General features: G+C 47.8%; 2 protein-coding genes across 5 annotated transcripts in view; both read right to left on the bottom strand.

The window, feature by feature from the left end:
- Window positions 1-17,678, bottom strand: part of PLEKHH1 (pleckstrin homology, MyTH4 and FERM domain containing H1) — a 61,144-nt gene extending 43,466 nt beyond the window's left edge. For 2 of the 4 annotated variants that reach the window (XR_014811012.1, XM_084969534.1), the window contains exons 1-2: window positions 17,432-17,678; window positions 7,943-8,101 (exon numbers count right to left, since the gene is read on the bottom strand). Coding sequence is in view for 1 of the 4 variants with exons in the window: in XM_084969534.1 (XP_084825660.1) it covers window positions 7,943-8,068 (126 nt within the window). In the remaining 3 variants the exon portion in view is untranslated. The remainder of the gene's footprint in view (window positions 1-7,942; window positions 8,102-17,431) is intronic. The other 2 variants (XM_084969535.1, XM_084969536.1) reach the window with 1 other exon arrangement.
- LOC146401811 (uncharacterized) lies at window positions 10,892-18,018 on the bottom strand. Its single transcript, XM_084969542.1, has 2 exons — window positions 16,655-18,018; window positions 10,892-11,623 (listed from the first exon to the last, which is right to left on the bottom strand). The coding sequence occupies exon 1, from the start codon at window positions 17,942-17,944 to the stop codon at window positions 17,402-17,404; it is 543 nt and encodes a 180-aa protein (XP_084825668.1). The 5' UTR covers window positions 17,945-18,018; the 3' UTR covers window positions 10,892-11,623; window positions 16,655-17,401.
- Between the last annotated feature and the right edge of the window lie 273 nt (window positions 18,019-18,291).

Raw genomic sequence — 18,291 nt, 5'->3', positions numbered from 1 at the left:
GCTTCCAAGGCTTAGCAGCCAGTGGCATTCTGATCCTGGGCAGGGCAGGTCCCCTGGGAAGCACCCAAGCTTGACCTGCCCTGCACGACCACCTGCAGACAGTGAGCGGCCATCAGTTGTGCAGGGAATGCAATCTCCAGGGCAGGTGGGCGCTGTGGATGGGTGGAGGGGGCAGGCGAGTGAAGGGCCTGGCTAGAGGGACCCAGCTGAGCTGGCTCACCAGGGTGCAGGTGGATACTGACGATGACCAACAAGTAAGTTCTGGGAAAAGTGACAGGGACGGGCACCAGGGCCCGGCCCCAGCAGGAGCTCTCCTGAGAAACCTGAGCCACCCCTTCCTATGACCTGACACTAACATTGACGTACTAGGGAAAACCTCTAATGAATTTTTGAACCCGACCTATTGGTTTGGGGATGACAGCAGGGGACAGGCACAGTCCCAACACTGAGCAACGGGGTGTTTATGGCCATCCGGTTTCCTGCCAAGAGGTCTGGTGTCGGGCTAATGTCCCAGCTCTCTACCTTACTTAAATGTCCCAGCCCATGATTCCTAGTCAAGGCTTCTTTCTCTCCCCTTCCACACCTCCAGTCCCTTCTGCCCTGTGTCTGTCACACCCCTAGTCTCTTCTGCCCTGTGTCTGTACGCTTCCCATTTTTTTACCCAAGTCACGCTCTGGACCCCAACATTTTTATGGGAAGAAATTATGTAGAATTCCCATTCTGGCTATGCAGCAACGAACCCAATTAGTGTCTGTGAGGCTGCAGGTTTGATCCCTGGCCTTGCTCAGTAGGTTAAGGATCTGGCATTGCCGCAAGCTGTGGTGAAGGTTGCAGATGTGGCTCGGATTCCACATTGCTGTAGCTGAGGTGTAGGCCAGCAGCTGCAGTTCCGATTGGACCCCTAGCCTGGAACTTCCATATGCCACCGGTGTGGCCCTAAAAAACAAAGCAAAAGAAGTTCTAGTTACTTTGACAGCAATCAAAGACAGTCTAAGATAAGGGGCCAATATTAGAAAAGTTCAAGCTACCCAGGCCCAAGGGTCTGTGGAAAAAGGTATTTATTTATAATGTATTTAAGGCCCCTGGAGAATAGGGGACAGAGGCATTTAAACAAAAACAAACAAACAAAAAATTTTTTTGGCCACCCCCTCGATATATCGAAGTTCCTGGGACAGGGATCGAACCTCTGGGCCCCATCACCACCAGATCCTTAACCCACTGCACCAGGCCAGGGATTGAACCTGCGTGTCAGCAGGGACCCAAGTCGTTGCAGAGACAACATGGGATCCTTAACCTGCTGCACTACAGCAGGAACGCCAACACATTTTTTATTATGAAACATCTGAGGCTGGCAGAAACACACAGAGAGTAATTTTTTTAAAAGCATAAATCACAATTCACTTTTGTCAAATCTTAATTTCTGTCATATGTGCTTCTGGTGTTTTTAAGAAATGGATCACTATATACAGCTGGAGCCTCCAGTGTACTTCTCCCCAATATTACTGCTCTCGTTCCAAGTATTTGCCCTACATTTGGTTGTGTTCACATTTTTACCTCATTTATACACACCCCTAAACACACCTGTTTTGTGCAGGTTTTAAAAGTTTATATAAACTGTGTTGTTCTACGTATATATAGCCTTCTGATCTTTTTTGCTCAATAGTGGTTTTTGAGATTTATTGATCTTATAGAAGTAGCTTTACTTGACTGAAATTTTTTTTTTTTTTTTTTGGTCTTTTTGCCTTTTCTAGGGCCGTTCCCGAAGCATATGGAGATTCCCAGACTAGGGGTCCAATTGGAGCTGTAGCCACCAGCCTACACCAGAGCCACAGCAACGCAGGATCGGAGCAGTGTCTGCAACCTACACCACAGCTCACGGCAATGCCAGATCCTGAACCCACTGAGCAAGGCCAGGGATTGAACCCTCATCCTCATGGTTCCTAGTCGGATTCATTAACCACTACGCCATGATGGGAACTCCTACTTGACTGATTTTTTTTTTTTTTTTTGTCTTTTTGTTGTTGTTGTTGTTGTTGTTTCTTGGGCCGCTCCCTCGGCTTATGGAGATTCCCAGGCTAGGGGTTGAATCGGAGCTGTAGCCACCGGCCTACGCCAGAGCCACAGCAACGCGGGATCCGAGCCGCGTCTGCAACCTACACCACAGCTCACGGCAACGCCGGATCGTTAACCCACAGAGCAAGGGCAGGGACCGAATCCGCAACCTCATGGTTCCTAGTCGGATTTGTTAACCACTGCACCATGACGGGAACTCCTACTTGACTGATTTTTAACTGCAAAGTGGTATTGCCATTGTACAAATATCCTTAACATGGTTATCCATCCCCCTGTCAACAGACATTTTAGAGTATTTTCAATTTTTCACTCATGGATGCTGCAATAGACAGTCTTGTATAAGTTTCTTTATAACCAAGACATTTGGATTTATTTCTACTATTACATTTTGTATTTTCTAGTCACTCCTTTTTTTTCTATACTTTTATTCTTTTCCCTGCCCTGAGTTAATAGACTTTATTCCATTTTCAGTAGCTGCTCTGCTGATCTGCTCTATTTCTATTCGAGTTTTCTTTTAAAATTAAAGTACAGTTGATTTACAATGTTGTGCCAATTTCTGCTATGCAGCAAAGTGACTCAGTCATACATACATATATATATTTCTATTTGCTACTACTATTATTCTAGACTTTAAATCTTTATTTATTTGGCTGTGTAGGTGCATACCAAAGTTCCTGGGCCAGGCATTGAACCTGAGCCAGAGCTGCGATCTACAGATGCAGCAATTCTGGATTCTGCTCTGCCACCTGGGAACTCCGAGACTTAAAATCTAGATTTTTTTTTTTTTTTTGTATTTAGGGCTGCACCCGAGGCATATGGGAGCTCCCAGGCTAGGGGGTCAAATTGGAGCTGTAGCTGCCGGCTTATACCACAGTCACAGCAACACCAGATCCAAGCCACATCTGCAACCGACACTGCAGCTCACAGCAATGCACGATCCTTAACCCACTGGGCAGGGCCAGGGATTGAACTCACACCCTCACGGATACTAGTCAGGTTTGTTACTGCTGAGTCATGATGGGAACTCCCCAAATCTAGATTAAAGACTACTATCTCTTCCCCCCTTTCTTCTCATGTGAATAGAAGCTCTGACTTTTAATAGATCACATGGTAATCCAGAATTAAGACTCCACTTTCCAATCTTCCCTGCAGCTGGGTATGACCATGTAAATAAGTTCTGGCCAATGGGATATGAGCAGAAGGAATGAAGGCAACCTTTGCGTCATATGCTCAAAGGGAAAGGGCTGGAATGTGGACAAAGGGGTGAACCACCATCAAACGTGCAGCTAATCTCTCCCCAGAGCTAGGCTGCTTATGTCTGGAATGTTACATGAGAAGGAATGGATTTTTCAAAAAATGTAGACTGCTTAGTGTCATCCTGCTTCTTAAATCTGAGGCTTCAAGTCTTTCATCAAGTCTAGAAATTTTTAAGCCATTCTGCCTTCAAGCAATGCCTCTCCTGCCCTCTCTCCTCCACTTCTAGAACCTCCAGAAGGATCCTGCCATTGTGACATCCATGGCTCAGCCTGAGTCTTCGTCTGTGTCACATGATGTCCTGGGTGACATCCTCAGGCCTGGCTTTGCATCCGTGAGCTCTGTCTCTAGTGGCACCTGATCTGATGTTCAACGGATCCACTGAATGTTTAATTTCAGTGCAAACATTTCTCATGTCTACCAGTTCCGTTTGGTTCTTTTTCTGATCTTTTTGGATGTATTTTTATTAGTGTCTATTTAGTGTTTTATTTTTATATTTTCAACAGTTTATTGTGTCTTCGATTTGAACTCAGCGATTTTTTTTTTTTTTTTTTTTTTTGGGCTGCACCCAAGGCATGTATAAGTTTCCAGGCTAGGAATCAAACCCATGCCATAGTAGTGACAACACTGGCTCCTAAACCCGCTGCGCCACAAGGGAACTCCTGAACTCACTGATTTTATGGTATTTTGCCAACGGTTCTATTAACAGAATTTCTTGGGGGATTGAGTCCAGTTTGTTATGTACATGAACTTGCACTCACTAAGGGTTATTCTCCCAAGTACTTAGTCATGGTAGATCATACATTCATCTTCTCTAAGGACATTTTTTCCCCTGTGGGGACTCTGAGTGACCAGGGTTGAGGTCTTGTTCCTCCAGGAGAGAGGTTCTATGTTAGCTTCTACCAGGTCTCCCAGGGGTATCACTGGCCCAGAACTTACGGTTCCTAATCCACAGATCGTATAAATTCTAATGTTAAACCAATAACATCAGGCGCTTGGGGGACACTTTTCATTGTCTTTAGTTTTCTTTTTTTCTGCCCGAGAGCCTTGGTTAAATTTGAGAAGCTGTTCTGTCATCTTCCTGTGCTGCTGGATGATTTTCTTTTCTTTTCTTTTCTTTTTGTCCACTCTTTTATTTCACATAAAGCCTTTTGATAGTCCTGACTTTACCTGGAAGTTTCAGTTTCATCTGGAGCCTCCAAGGGCCAGAACTCATCTCTGTCTCCACAGATGTTAAAACTCAACCTTGAACCTTTCATTACTAAAGGGAAACCAGGCATTCACCCATCCCAACTCAGCTGCCAGAGTTGAGTACCACTCTGGTTTTTCCTCTTCATTTTACCCCTGAGGATTCCTTTTTTTGTTTTTTTGTTAGTACATAGCTCTGCACTTAGAAAGATATTTTATTTTTTTTTTGATAGGCAAGAAATAGATTTATTAAGGTAGGACGCTTTGGAGTTCCCATCATGGCTCAGTGGTTAACGAATCTGACTAGGAACCATGAGGTTGTGGGTTCAATCCCTGGCATCGCTCAGTGGGTTAAGGATCCGGCGTTGCCGTGAGCTGTGGTATAGGTTGCAGATGCAGCTCAGATCTGGCATTGCTATGGCTGTGGTGTAGGCTGGCAGCTGTAGCTCCAGTTAGACTCCTAGCCTGGGAACCTCCATATGCCACAGGTGCGGCCCTAGAAAAGACAAAAAAAAAAAAGAAAAAAGAAAGAAAAAGAACGCTTGTGAGAGATGCAAGCAGGTAGGCAAGGAGGCTCTAGAAGGATCTTTTAAATATTTAGTAGATCTAGGTGTCTCATAATGGTCATTTTTAGATTTAGAAATCTATTTTAGAAATAGAAGTCTCTTGCCTCTGAGCTGTGCTCTAGACCAGCAGGCTTAGTCAGTCCCTGCTAACCCCTTCCTTCCCTCACACACCTCCAATACCACATCCAAGACAAGGTTCTCAAACTTGAGAGTCTACAAATTCAACTTCTGGTGCTTTTTTTTTTCTCTACTTTCGGCTGTCCCACGGCATATGGAGTTATGGAGTTCCCAAGGCCAGGCATCTGATCCGAGCCACAGGTGCAACCTACGTATGCCGCACCTGCGGCAACACTGAATCCTTGAAGCCACTGTGCTGGGCCAGGGATTGAACCAACATCCTTGTGCTGCAGAGACACCACCAACTCCAGGGTACTTCTTTTTCTTTCTTTCTTTCTTTTTGTTTTTTTAGGGCCTCACCTGCAGCATATGAAATTCCCAGGCTGGGAGGTCGAATCAGAGCTACAACTGCTGGCCTACACAAACAGCCACAGCATCACTGGATCCGAGCCTCCTCTGCAACCTATGCCACAGCTCACGGCAATGCCAGATCCTTAACCCACTGAGCAAGGCCAGGGACTGAACTGTATCCTCATCCTCAGGTTCATTACCATCAAGCCAGGAAGGGAACTTCTCCAGGGCGGTTTTTTTTTTAATTTATTTTTAATTTTTTTTTGGTCTTTTGTCTTCTTAGGGCTGCACATGTGTCATATGGAGGTTCCCAGACTAGGGGTCTAACTGGAGCTACAGCTGCCAGCCTACACCACAGCCATAGCAATGCCAGATCTGAGCTGCATCTGCAACCTACACCACAGCTCACAGCAACGCCGGATCCTTAACCCACTGAGCAAGGCCAGCGATCAAACCTGCAACCTCATGGCTCCTAGTCGGATTCGTTTCCACTGCACCATGAAGGGAACTCCTCCAGGGTGCTTCTTAAACACAGATTATTAGCAGCATGAGACTTGGGTCAGAAGGACTGGGGTGGGGCCCGAGAAAATACACATTTAATCAGCAGTCTAGCTTTCCGGCATAGGAGCTCCCAGGATGACATTTTGAGAACCACTGGCTAAGGCTTGCCTCTCTTTCCCTGAGGTGGCTGAATTCTACCCTTTCTACTAGTAGTACCTGAACCACACCCACGGGAACCCTACCGGTCTCCACTCTGCAAAGCCTGAACTAGGAGACAGCAATGTCAACACACCCAAGGTTCTAGTTCAAGCCAGTCCAGGGCCACACAGCAGAAAGGCAGAGGTGACATCAGTGACTTGTCTTCCTGGACTTCAAGTTGTGGGGTTTTTAGAAAACACTACATTTATGCAGGCTTTATTCATCAAGACTTTGACATCATTTGGAGAGAGGTAGCCTGAATTTTACCTTTACACTAGGAAAGAAGGGTTTGCTAGCTGATGGATGCAATTAAAAAAAAAAAAAAAAAACACAAAAAAACTACAGGGAATAGTTGATTCAACTAAGATACGCATATTTTCAGGTCTCCGCTCTCTAGATGGGTTATGCTCCAAAAGGCCTCTAAAAACAGCCATTTAGAGTATCTTCCTGGAGTTCCCGTCGTGGCGTAGTGGTTAACGAATCCGACTAGGAACCATGAGGTTGCAGGTTCCATCCCTGGCCTTGCTCAGTGGGTTAAGGATCCGGCATTGCGGTGAGCTGTGGTGTAGGTCGCAGATGCGGCTCGGATCCTGAGTTGCTGTAGCTCTGGTGTAGGCCGGTGGCTACAGCTCTGATTAGACCCCTAGCCTGGAAAGCTCCATTTGCCTCGGGAGCGGCCCTAGAAAAGGCAAAAAGACAAAAAAAAAAAAAAAAAAAAAAAACCCAGTCTATGTGAGAACCTTTATATATGTGATCTGATACAGTTCTCAAAATAACTCTGAAAGGTAGACAGTTGGGTGCCTGCCTTAGAGGTGGGTCTGGCTCCAAACCCTGTGTCCTGGTCACCAGGAAACCAGGCTGCCTTCCACAACTTCTACGTTTAATAGAGGGTGAGCAGCAGGGAGGGGATAGCCATTCTTCTCTCCCAACCATCTTTCTTCCCCAGATTGAGGAAGAAATATTAAGGCAATAACAGAATCTCCACTATAGCCACATGTGACTCAAGATGATGCAGGACCAAAAAGATCTGTATCATGTCTTTGGCGTGTCACAGAGAGAAGCAGGGCAGGAAAGAATGCAAGATGACAGATTAGTAAATGGCTTAGATTTTGATCTTTGAAAAAAACAGACTACCTTGGGTTTCATTTTACAAGTACAGAGAGCACCTTCTTAAAAGTGCACTTTTCTGCAATGGGTAGTAAATACGCCCTAACACACAGTGTAGGGAACACAGCCGACCGTCTTGCATTATAATCATCAAACCTGCTAAGAGGCTAGAACTTGATTCTTCCACCCACTAGAAAGAAATGGTAATTATGTGATATGATAGAGGTGCTAATTATTGCTATGATGGCAATCATATTATAATATGTATCAAATGAACATGTTGCATACCTGGAATTATACACTGTTACAGGTCAAATATATTTCAATCAAGTCTCTCAAAAAAGAGAAAGAAAGAGGGGGGAGAGAGGGAAGGAAGGAAGGAAGGAAGGAAGGAAAGAAAGAAAGAAAAAGAAAGAAAGAAAAGAAAGAAAGAAAGAAGAGAAGAGAAGAAAAAAGAAAAGAAAAGGAAAGGAAAGGAAAGGAAAGAAAAGAAAAGGAAAGGAAAGAAAGAGAGTTGGCTTTCCCCAACTCTCTCTGATAGTGACCTCTGTGGGGAGGGTAGGCGCCACCTGCTCTCCAGGACTCACCTTGTCGGCCAGCAGCTCCCTTATCTTGCTGGCCTGCAGGCGGAACCTGAAAAGCTGGGTTTCCAGGGCCAGGCAACGCTTCTGCCAGTCCACGCTGCCCCGGGTCTCCACCTTGAGCTCCGCCATGATGGAAGCAACTTCTGGATCCTCCAGGGAGCCCTGAGGAACCAGCACACAGAGAGGGAAAATGCTAAGTGTGTGAGGAGGAGTTCCGTAGAGAAAGGAGGAGGAGACCCAAGGAGGAAGGAGGAAACAGGGCGGGGGAAGGGACCTGAGCCTTGCCCTCCCTCTGTCCCTTTGCCGGTTTCCTTAGCTCAGCGGGTCCCATTCCACCATAAGTTAGCTGGGCAACCTCAGGAAATCACAAAACCTGAGAAACCACAGGAGAACCTATTCTCATTGTTACAGAAGTAGAACATAAGCCTCGTTTGCTTTTCATTCAATTATCCATTTAACAAACATTGATTCAGTCCATGAACACTGATATGCCTAGAACAGCAGTGGAGATGCAAAGGGAAATAAGAGAGGTCGCCTTGTCTTTTGAGTTTTTCAGGGACTCAGGAAAGTCTAGTTGCAAAATTAGTCACAGCTGCTAATCAATATGCAGATAAATATTAGCAGGAAATGGAGAGGAGTCTGCTGGGGGGTGAGGAGTCTTTAGGGAAGACTTAAAAGTGGATAACAGATTCATCCAAGATCACATGGCTACCTGAAGGCAGAACCTTGGTTCTCAGTTGAGCACTGATTCTTTGTTTATTTTTAAATTTTTTGGCTGCGCCCTCAGCATGTGAAACTTCCTGGGCTAGGGACTGAACTCATGCCATAGCAGCGACCCAAGCCACTGCAGTGACAATGCCAGATCCTTAACCTATTGCACCACTAGAACTCCTGAGTACTGATTCTTTACTAATTTTGGATAGGGAAAAAAAATGGAATAAAAATGGAATGCTTTAAATTTTCTGGACAATTCTCTATTTAGTTGGGATTTTGTTAGTTGTCATCGAATCATCCTGTTTTGGAACAGACTCTCATTCTTGAAGTTACAAACTGCAAACCAGAAAATTGGTAGATATTTTGCTGTAGCCTCTTTATTTATTTTCTTTTGTGGCCACCCCACAAGTTACGGCGGGATCAGATCTGAGCCGTAGCTGTGACCTAAGCCATAGCCGTGGTAACCCTGGATCCTTAACCCACTGTTCAGGGCCAGGGATCAAAACTGCGTCCCAGGGCTCCCAAGAAGCCACTGATCCTGATGCACCACAGTGGGAACTCCAGAAAACCACAAGTCTTTAGAAAACACTTTATTCAAATTCAGAACAAGTAGACACCTATAACATCCCCAGCCAGGGGAATTTACACAGATGTCTCTGGGTCATATTTTAGAAGGAGAAAAACCTGGGTCAGGGATGAGAAAACAAAGAAGGATGTATGAGTGTACATGAGAGGGGAGATACAGGTGCAGAGATGGCACAGAGCAGACACGGGCTAGAAGACATATCCAACACCAGAATTTTATTTCATCTCATTTCATTTCATTTTGTCTTTTTAGGGCTGCACCTGCGGCATATGGAGGTTCCCAGAATAGGGGCTGAATTGGAGCTGTAGCTGCTGGCCTACACCACAGACACAGCAATGCCGGATCCGAGCCTCATCTGCAACCTACACCACAGCCCACACCAACGCCGGATCCTTAACCCACTGAGCCAGGCCAGGGATTGAACCTGAGTCCTTATGGATGCTAGACAGATTCATTTCTGCTAAGCCACAGCAGGAACTCCTTATAATTTTTTTTTTTTTCATAACCAGGACTTTTAAAATCCTTCTTCTAGGGTGCTATTAATTACACTTGGCAAGAAGCACATACCATGATATATGGTCACCTGAGGATCAAGTGATTTTGAGGAATGATTGTTAATTTTCTAGGTTGATTATATATATATATATATATTCTAGGGCCACACATGTGGCATATGGAAGTTCTCAGGCTAGGGGCTGAACTGGAGCTGGAGCTGCCAGTCTACACCACAGCCACAGCAATGCAGGTTCCAAGCCGTGTCTGAGACCTATACCACAGCTCATGGAAATGCTGGATCCTTAACCCACTGAGGCCTGGGATCAAACCTGCATCTTCATGGATACTAGTCAGGTTCATTACCTCTGAGCCACAGCGGGAACTCCAAGGTTGGTGTCTTTTAACTCAATGAATTTTATTACATTTATAGTTGTACAATGATCATCGCAACCCAATTGTATCGCATTTCCATCCCAAACCCCAGGCTATCCCCCCTACAACCTGTCTCCTTTGGATACCATAAGTTTTTTCAAAGTCTGTATGATCATTTTTTTTGTCTTTTTTGTCTTTCCAGGGCTGCACCCGCAGCATATGGAGATTCCCAGGCTAGGGGGTCTAATCGGAGCTGCAGCTGCCAGCCTACGCCACAGACACAACACCAGATCGGAGCCACGTCTTCGACCTACACCACAGGTCACAGCAATGCTGGATCCTTAATCCACTGAGCGAGGCCAGGGATCGAACCCGCAACCTCATGGGTCCTAGTCAGATTCGTTTCTGCTGCGCCACAACGGGAACTCCCTGTATGATAATATTTTTAAATGTCACCATTTAGAGATACATATGGCTTACAGGTGAAATGAGGTAATGTCCTGGGTTTGCTTTAAAATACTTCATAGTAGGAGGTGATGAGTGGGGTAGAGGGAGATACATGAAATAAGATTTGTCAGAATGTTGATAATTTTTGAAGCTGGGTGATGGGTATACTGGTCTCTCTACTTGAATATATGCATGGAATGTCCCATAATAAAAATTTGTCAAAAAAAAAAAATCTCGGCATTCTCATTGTGGCTCAATGGTAATAAGCCCGACTAGGAACCAAGAGGATGTGGGTTCGATCCCTGGCCTCGCTCAGTGGGTTAAGGATCTGGCGTTGCCATGAGCTGTGGTGTCGGTCGCAGACACAGCTGGGATTCCGCATTGCTGTAGCTGAGGTGTAGGCCAGCAGCTACAGCTCCAATTAGGCTCTAGCCTAAGAACCTCCATGTGCCACAGGTTCAGCTTCAGGAAACCTGTCCATGTCCTATATGTCACTAAATATTACCCTGGGGCAACAATGAGCCTGTCCCTGATGGGTTAACCATCAGTATTGCTTCCCAACCTGCATTTGACTTTCACAATATCGTTCTCCCATTTTACACCACAAAGAGCTATTATTTATTAAGTTATTAGTTAAGAGCTATTATTATTTGCCAGGCACATGTGGCCTCTTTAATTTTCATGACAACCCACAAGAAAAGGGTTGGGCACTAGCCCACACTCTCAGGTGAGGGCACTGAGGGACAGAGAGCTCTGCAGCTAGTAAGTAGCAGGACTGGGATTCTCACTCCAAAGTGCCTGTTCTTGGAGTTCCCTAGTGGCCTAGGGGTTAAGGACTCGGCATGGTCGCTGCTGTGGCTCAGGTTTGATCCCTGACCCAGGAACTTCAGCATGCTGAAGGCACAGCCAAACAAAATAAAACAAAACACCAAAGTGCCTGTTCTTGGCCACTGTGCTCCTTTCCCATCCAAAACCTGCCAAACTGATTTCACAAAGAGTGGGGTGGACTGTTAAGAATGAGAGAAATATTCTAAGAGTTCCCATCATGGCTCAGGGGTTAATGAATCCAACTAGGAACCATGAGGGTGTGGGTTCGATCCCTGGCCTTGCTCAGTGGGTTAAGGATCTGGCATTGGCGCGAGCTGTGGTGTAGGTCACAGACTCGGCTTGGATCCCATGTTGCTATGGATGTGGCATAAGCCAGCAGCTACAGCTCTGATTTGACCCGTAGCCTGGGAACCTCCATATGCCACAGGAGCAGCTCAAGAATTGGCAAAAAGACAAAAACAAAAACAAAAAAAAAGAATGAGAGAAATATTCTATAGGATCTTTCAGGATCCTTGGCACTAACGTGAACCTAGGCACGAGATTTCCCAGCGCGTGCCAGTCTCAAGTATTCTGACACTCTACCCTCCAAAAGCACAGACATTTATCACAGGTCCCAATTTTTTCTTTAAAAAACAGCGTCAGTAGACCCGCCAAGAAGGGCCCAACAATGGAACCACTGATGGGTCTGGTGATGAAGTCTTTTGGTTCTGGGCTGCTCAGAACACTGGATACATGACCTCAGCCCTGCTGTCCCGGAACTGTCATCCCAAACAATCCTACATTGTGACCTCCCAGCAATCCCCACCTCAAAAGACTGGGACCAACTGGAACGGGCAGGAAGACAAAAGACAAAAACAAAACATAACCTCCTCTGAGCTAAGATCACAGCTGAAAAGACAACAGAGCCCTGTGGGGCCTCCAGAGAGGGCCCGGAGGCTTCACGTCTGATTTTCTTTGTCCTTTAAGGGGATTTTACTTCCCTTGCATAAGGTAAAAAAGTGGCAGATCTGACGTTAGGACCTGGGAGTCTTGCAACCTAGCCCAGGGCTAAGAATGAGCTGAAAAAGCATCCAACTCAAACCAAAGGGCAGGGGAAACTTAATCCTTTTGTGTAGTTAAAAAAAAAAAAGTTTGGTGAATGTTCATTCCTTCTTACTGATTGTTGAAGCTGCCACTCAGATTCCAGGGTGAGAGTGGAAACCCAAATTATCAAAATCTCCAGGGACTTTGGAAAGAAAATGTCACTGGTCTCTGCCTCACCGGGACACCTGAGATTATACCTACTCTGTAGGGAGCACTTCCCCAGCATATTCATGACATCATGGATTTGAACCCATCAAGTGCTCTGCTTAATCCTCTCCCTGCTTGGGGATGCTGGCAAGGGAGCTGGCACCCTTGTTAAGCTTGTCCTGGCACGCTAGGAGAGCTAAGAGCTTTCTAAATGGATCTGGAAAAAGGTGCCTGATGCCAAGCCAAGGCCCAGAGGCTCTTCCGATAGAAGCAGGTGGTCAGGGCTGCAGCTATACAAACACGGGATATTGAGGGAAAATACCTGTACGTTGAAGCTCTGCTGCTGAGCCACCTTGCACGGGTACCTCCCACAAAGATGGGCAAGGATGAGCAGAACTTGCAGAATGGTTTGTAACTTTTTTGGGGGGGGGAGGGCATGGCACCCACAGCATGCAGAAGTGCCCAGGCCAGTGATCAAGCTCACACCACAGCAGTGACCTGAGCCGCTGCAGGGACAGTGCCAGATCCTTAATCCACTATGTCACAAGGGAAATCCCGGTTCATAACTTTCCAAAGCGTTACCTTGACAGGCATTATTTCACTCATTTCCCTCGCATTATCCCTGAGACGGAGGACAGGTGATATAATTCACACTGAATCGATGAAAAATTCCTCACATCTGTGACGTGCTAAGAGAGACAGCGCTAAGCAGTATCAGAGCTGGGCCAAGCATCCTGATCTCCCAACATCTAAAACTGCCCTCTTTCCAGGAAGATGCTTCAGGAGTGGGGACTGAGTCTCAGGCTACCAGGCAGGCCTAACACAGATACGGCATTAATGTGTTCCCTGGGGAAATGATATAAGAGAGGTGATCTGGGGACAAACCCCAGCTCAATTGTTTGTGTTATATTCTGGAAAGCTTCAGACACGAAAGTAGGGAGAAGAGTACAATAAACCCCCAAGTGCCCTCCAGCCAGCTACAATGATTACCAACTCATAGCCACTCTTGTCAAAGCCTGTTATTTGAGTCCCACTAGTGCCCACCCTGCTAAACTGCTTGGCAGGAAAGTCAAATGGTTGCTGGGGCCTTGGCACCTGCTCTGGAACTCCCTAAGCAACCCCCCTCCCCCAGCACCCTGGGCTGCCAAGGCCAGAGGCAGTAGAGATATGCCTCAGAGGCAGGGGCCACCGATAGGAGGGTAATGAACAGAGGGCACAGGGCATCATTAGGTGAATTCAGACTCCAGCCAGCATCAGAGAAAACACAAACTTGGCCTGGGATAGCTCTGGTAAGTTTCGGGATTTGACCAGAAATCGACAAAACGCTGAGATTACATTTAATTTAACCAACTTTTGGTAACAGATGCCCATGTGCGAGGTTGGGGACCTAACAATGAAGAAAGAGCCTATGGCTTGTGAGGCTCAGGTCTACAGTCTGAATATCCCGGCACTTGCCTGCAAAGGGGGCCAATCAATCCAAGTACCTAAAAGAAAGAGGGCAGAGGTCTCCACAGGAAGCATCAGAAGCTAACGGAGGCTGTTCTGGAGACAGTTTCCACTAGGCTCTCCCATGTCAGCCGGCAATGGCTTACTCCCTGAGTGCAGGCACCTGCTGTGAGCTCCATTTGCCCGTGGCGTGCACCACCACCACCTTCTAACCATGCTTTGCCAGACTAGGCTGCCCACCCGCCTCCAGTGAGGCAAGGAAGAGCTATGTGCCCCTTTTCAGGGAATGGAGCTGGCAGAGGGTGAGCAGTCACAGGGGCACAGCCCCCACTGATCTCACACTGTCATCTGCTCAAGCCAACAACAGGTGTCTTACCTCCTTTGGGTGCTGAGTGAGACACCACAATGTTGGGAGAGACATGAAAAGGTGAGCCTGTGCCAGCCTTCCGGGATCTATATACCAGAAGGGCTAGGAGAGCCAGGAATAGCATCCCCTTGAGACAAAACCACTAAAGAGCAACAGCAGAACGGAGTGCTTAAGATCCTGAGTTTGGGCGCCAAACAGGCCTGGGTTTGAATCCTGGCTCAAGCACGACTTAATCCTGTGACCTTCAACCATCTGCTTAACTCCTCTCAGCCTATCTGAAATTAAGGGCAATGATATTTGAAAAGGAGAACAAAAAGATTAAGCTGAACCCCATGAAACTGTCAACATTTAACCATTTCTTTGACCTTCAAAACTGGCAGTTTCATTGCTCACAGTATGTCGGTTTTTTTTTCTGAGAATTAAAGGAGGTATTACAAAAGCCTGGCATACAGTAAGTGCTCAATAAGTGACGGCTACTATCAACAAACCAAAGGCAAACCCAGAGCACATACTAAGAGAGGCAGCCCACAGATGTGCTCACCACCACATGGGAGAGGAGGTCAGGGAATTTTTAAAAATGATTTTATCGCTTTATTTTTGAATACTGAACAAAATTCAATATGGTGCAAAGTGAGGCATCTTCCCACCCCCGTACTCCAGCCATAGTTTCCCCAGAGGCAACCACTCTTCTGGGGATTTGTGTCTTTCAAAATATTCCACGTTATATATAAGCATTCACACACACATTGCACACACACACACACACACAAATGGCAGCACACCATACACATTGTACTTAATGCAACTCAGAGAGCCTCCTATATGGAGATAGATCTCTGCCCCATTTTCCCCTCACACTTTTTAACAGCTTTATTGTATTCTACTGTATGGCTTTCACCTGATTTCACTTGAGTCCCTACTTGACAGACATTTGGGTTGTTTTAAACCTTTTGCTAAAATCAACAATGCTGCAATGAATATTCAACGACCAGATATCACTTCATACATATCAGAGTTTATCTGAAGGATAGTCTCAGAAATGAATTGTAGGGCTAAGTGATGTGTATATATATATATATATATATATATATATTTTTTTTTTTTTTTGTCTTTTTGCTATTTCTTGGGCCGCTTCTGCGGCATGTGGAGGTTTCCCAGGCTAGGGGTCGAATCGGAGCCATAGCCACCGGCCTACGCCAGAGCCACAGCAACACAGGATCCGAGCCGCGTCTGCAACCTACACCACAGCTCACGGCAACGCCGGATCGTTAACTCACTGAGCAAGGGCAGGGACCGAACCCGCAACCTCATGGTTCCTAGTCGGATTCGTTAACCACTGCGCCATGACGGGAACTCCAGTGATGCATATTTTTAAATGGCCAAGTCCAAATTGCTGTCCATTCAGGCTTTTGTCCCTCCCCACCTCATCGGCCGCATGCACAAATTCCCGGGGTCAGGAATCGAACTCCACCACAGCAGCGACCAAAGCCACAGCAATGACAACGCTGGATCTTAACCCACTGAGCCACCCAGGAACTCCCTCCTGAGGTTATTCTAATTCATCCTCCAGCTAGCAACAAGTTCCACCTGTTTCCCCACAGAAGCGATCCGTTTTGAGTTTTTGACAGGAGGGAGACAGTTCAGTTGGGTTGGCCAGGACAGGCAAGATGGTGGCTCAGCGGCCAGCCTGCTGTAAGTCACCCAGATCAAGAGGGAGGCAGTGCCTCAGCATCAGTTATGTAGGAAGCACTCTTCAACCCCCAGGGAGCAGAGGTGTACACACAGATACACAGAGAGGAGAAGAGAACGGTCAAGAACGCTCTTCTGGAAGCAGAGTGGGAGGAATAATACCTCTTGCTGTGGCTGGTGACTTCTAGAGGGGGCAGAAAGGGAGCCACATTTTCTCAGCTCCCCTATTAGTTTCAACGAGTCTGGGACCACAGGGTGTATGTACCCCACTGTACCTCAGCTCTGGTGGCTGATCAGAGAGGGAGGGTGGTGGACAGTGGAGCAAACTCCACAGTTGGCATTAAGGAGGCTTCCATCTGAGCCTTGCCTCTTCCCCTTTTCAGCTGTATGACCTTGGGCGAATCACAATTTTTCGGAGTCCCAGTTTCCTCCTTTACAAAATGGGGATAACAACCTGCAGAAACACTGGAAGGGATGTTCTATAAAGTGTTAAAGTGATGTAACCGTATACACAGTGTCTTTGGCACAGAAGACAGTCCACAAAGTTTAAGGAAGGAACAAATGACTTTTCCATTGAAATTGTTATGAAAATGATCTTTCAAGCAGAAGTTTTAGCACGAACTACGGCTCTGTCCAGAAGTTTTGTGCGGTGTATTCGCAGCAAAAGCTTATGGAGGAGACGTCCCCGGGCAGGAACAAATCCAACAGAAAGTGAACTTACTCCCACAGGAGGGGCTTCATTGCCTCTGTCCCCTCCATTAAGGTCCCCTGAGCCCCGAAGACAGGTTCCTCTCGAAGGCTTCTAAGACCCAAAGTTCCTGGTGTCACAGGGAGACCACCTAGTCTTCTTTTCTGTTGGACTGACCCTCCTCTAGGAGTCAAGCCTAATCCAAAAAGGACCCGTAAGAGAACACCCCCCCGCCCCCCCCCCCCCCCCCAGAAATCGCACAGAGATAACCCGAGATGAGACGGGGAGGGAAGCGGGAGGAGTGAGAGCGAGCGAGAGCTCAGGCAACGCGGCGGAAAGCCTGCAAGTTCGCTCTGAGTAACTGGATCGAACCGGTCCCAAACTGAGGATCCTCCCCAGGAAGGCTACTCGCCTCGCGGTGCGGGTCCCCGGAGCCTGACCTGCCGCTCCCGGCGCTCCAGGCTGCTGGGAGCTCGTTTCCAGGTACGAAAGCACCTGTTCCGGAATTGCCCTCTGGCCAGAGGGAACCGATCCTCTCCGCCCAACTAAACAACTCTCCTCGGCCAAAGCACCCCGACCCGGGTCCCCGCCAACCCCATCTCAGCCAGCTGGGCGCCGGGGGCCGCTCACCTCCAGCCTGCTCGCCGGCTTCCCCGCCGCGTATCCGGCACACGGGCGCCCGGAGCGCGCGTCCGCCCCTGACCTTGCGTCGATCTCGCTCGAGTCCGCAGCGGCCGCCGGGTCTCCGCTCCCCTGCAGCAGGGGTCGTGGTGGGCGGGGCGGGCCGGGCAGGGCCAAGAGAGGTGCCCGCGGGCAGGCAGTACAAAGCTGTGCGGACCTCGCAGCGCCCCATTCAGCGCTCTGCCGCGCCCCCTCCCCGCCCGCTCCCCGCCCGCTCCTTAAAGGCAGAGCGCCCGGCTCCGCTCCTGGGGCGGCTCGCCGAGAGGCACAGGAAATGACCTCAGCAGGCTCCAGCCTCCCACCTCTCGGCACCGCTCGGCCTGTCCCTGGGGCGGTGGGGAGGGCGGCGGGGTCCGGTGGGCGGGGGGGTGGGGGTTTCTCCGGGACTTCGGTCTCCAGCTCTCTGCCGAGGCAGAATCGGCTGCCTCCGGGGGCGGCCGGGGCGCCCCGGCATCTGCTCATCTTCCAGGCAGCCTGGGACCCTCGCGGGATGGGGCTCAAGACCAGACCCTTCCCCCCAAAAGAGATTCCAGCCACTTGTCGGGCGACTGGCAGGAACCGTCACTCCCGGATATGTGGAGAAGTCCTTACTTCAAAGAGTCTGTCCCACTGGCAGACCAAAGTTCTGATTTGTAATTTGCAATTTGAAAAAAACCTCACCAGAGCCTAGAGGGTAACCTGCTTGCGTATGTATATATGTATGCATGTATGCATGCATGCATTATTTATTTTAAAGGAGCCGGCTGGGGAGCCAGAAAGGCCAACAGGACACTGCCTTCAGGCAGTTGGCAGTGCACCCTTGCTGTGTC

This window comes from Sus scrofa, chromosome 7 (assembly GCF_054392235.1).
Source record: "Sus scrofa isolate SSC_HxYL_T2T_F1_AM1 chromosome 7, Sscrofa_HxYL_maternal_Yorkshire_Landrace_v2.0, whole genome shotgun sequence".
Lineage (NCBI taxonomy): Eukaryota > Metazoa > Chordata > Mammalia > Artiodactyla > Suidae > Sus > Sus scrofa.
The sequence above is the reverse complement of the archived record's forward strand: the minus strand, read 5'-3'. Positions and strand labels throughout refer to the sequence as shown.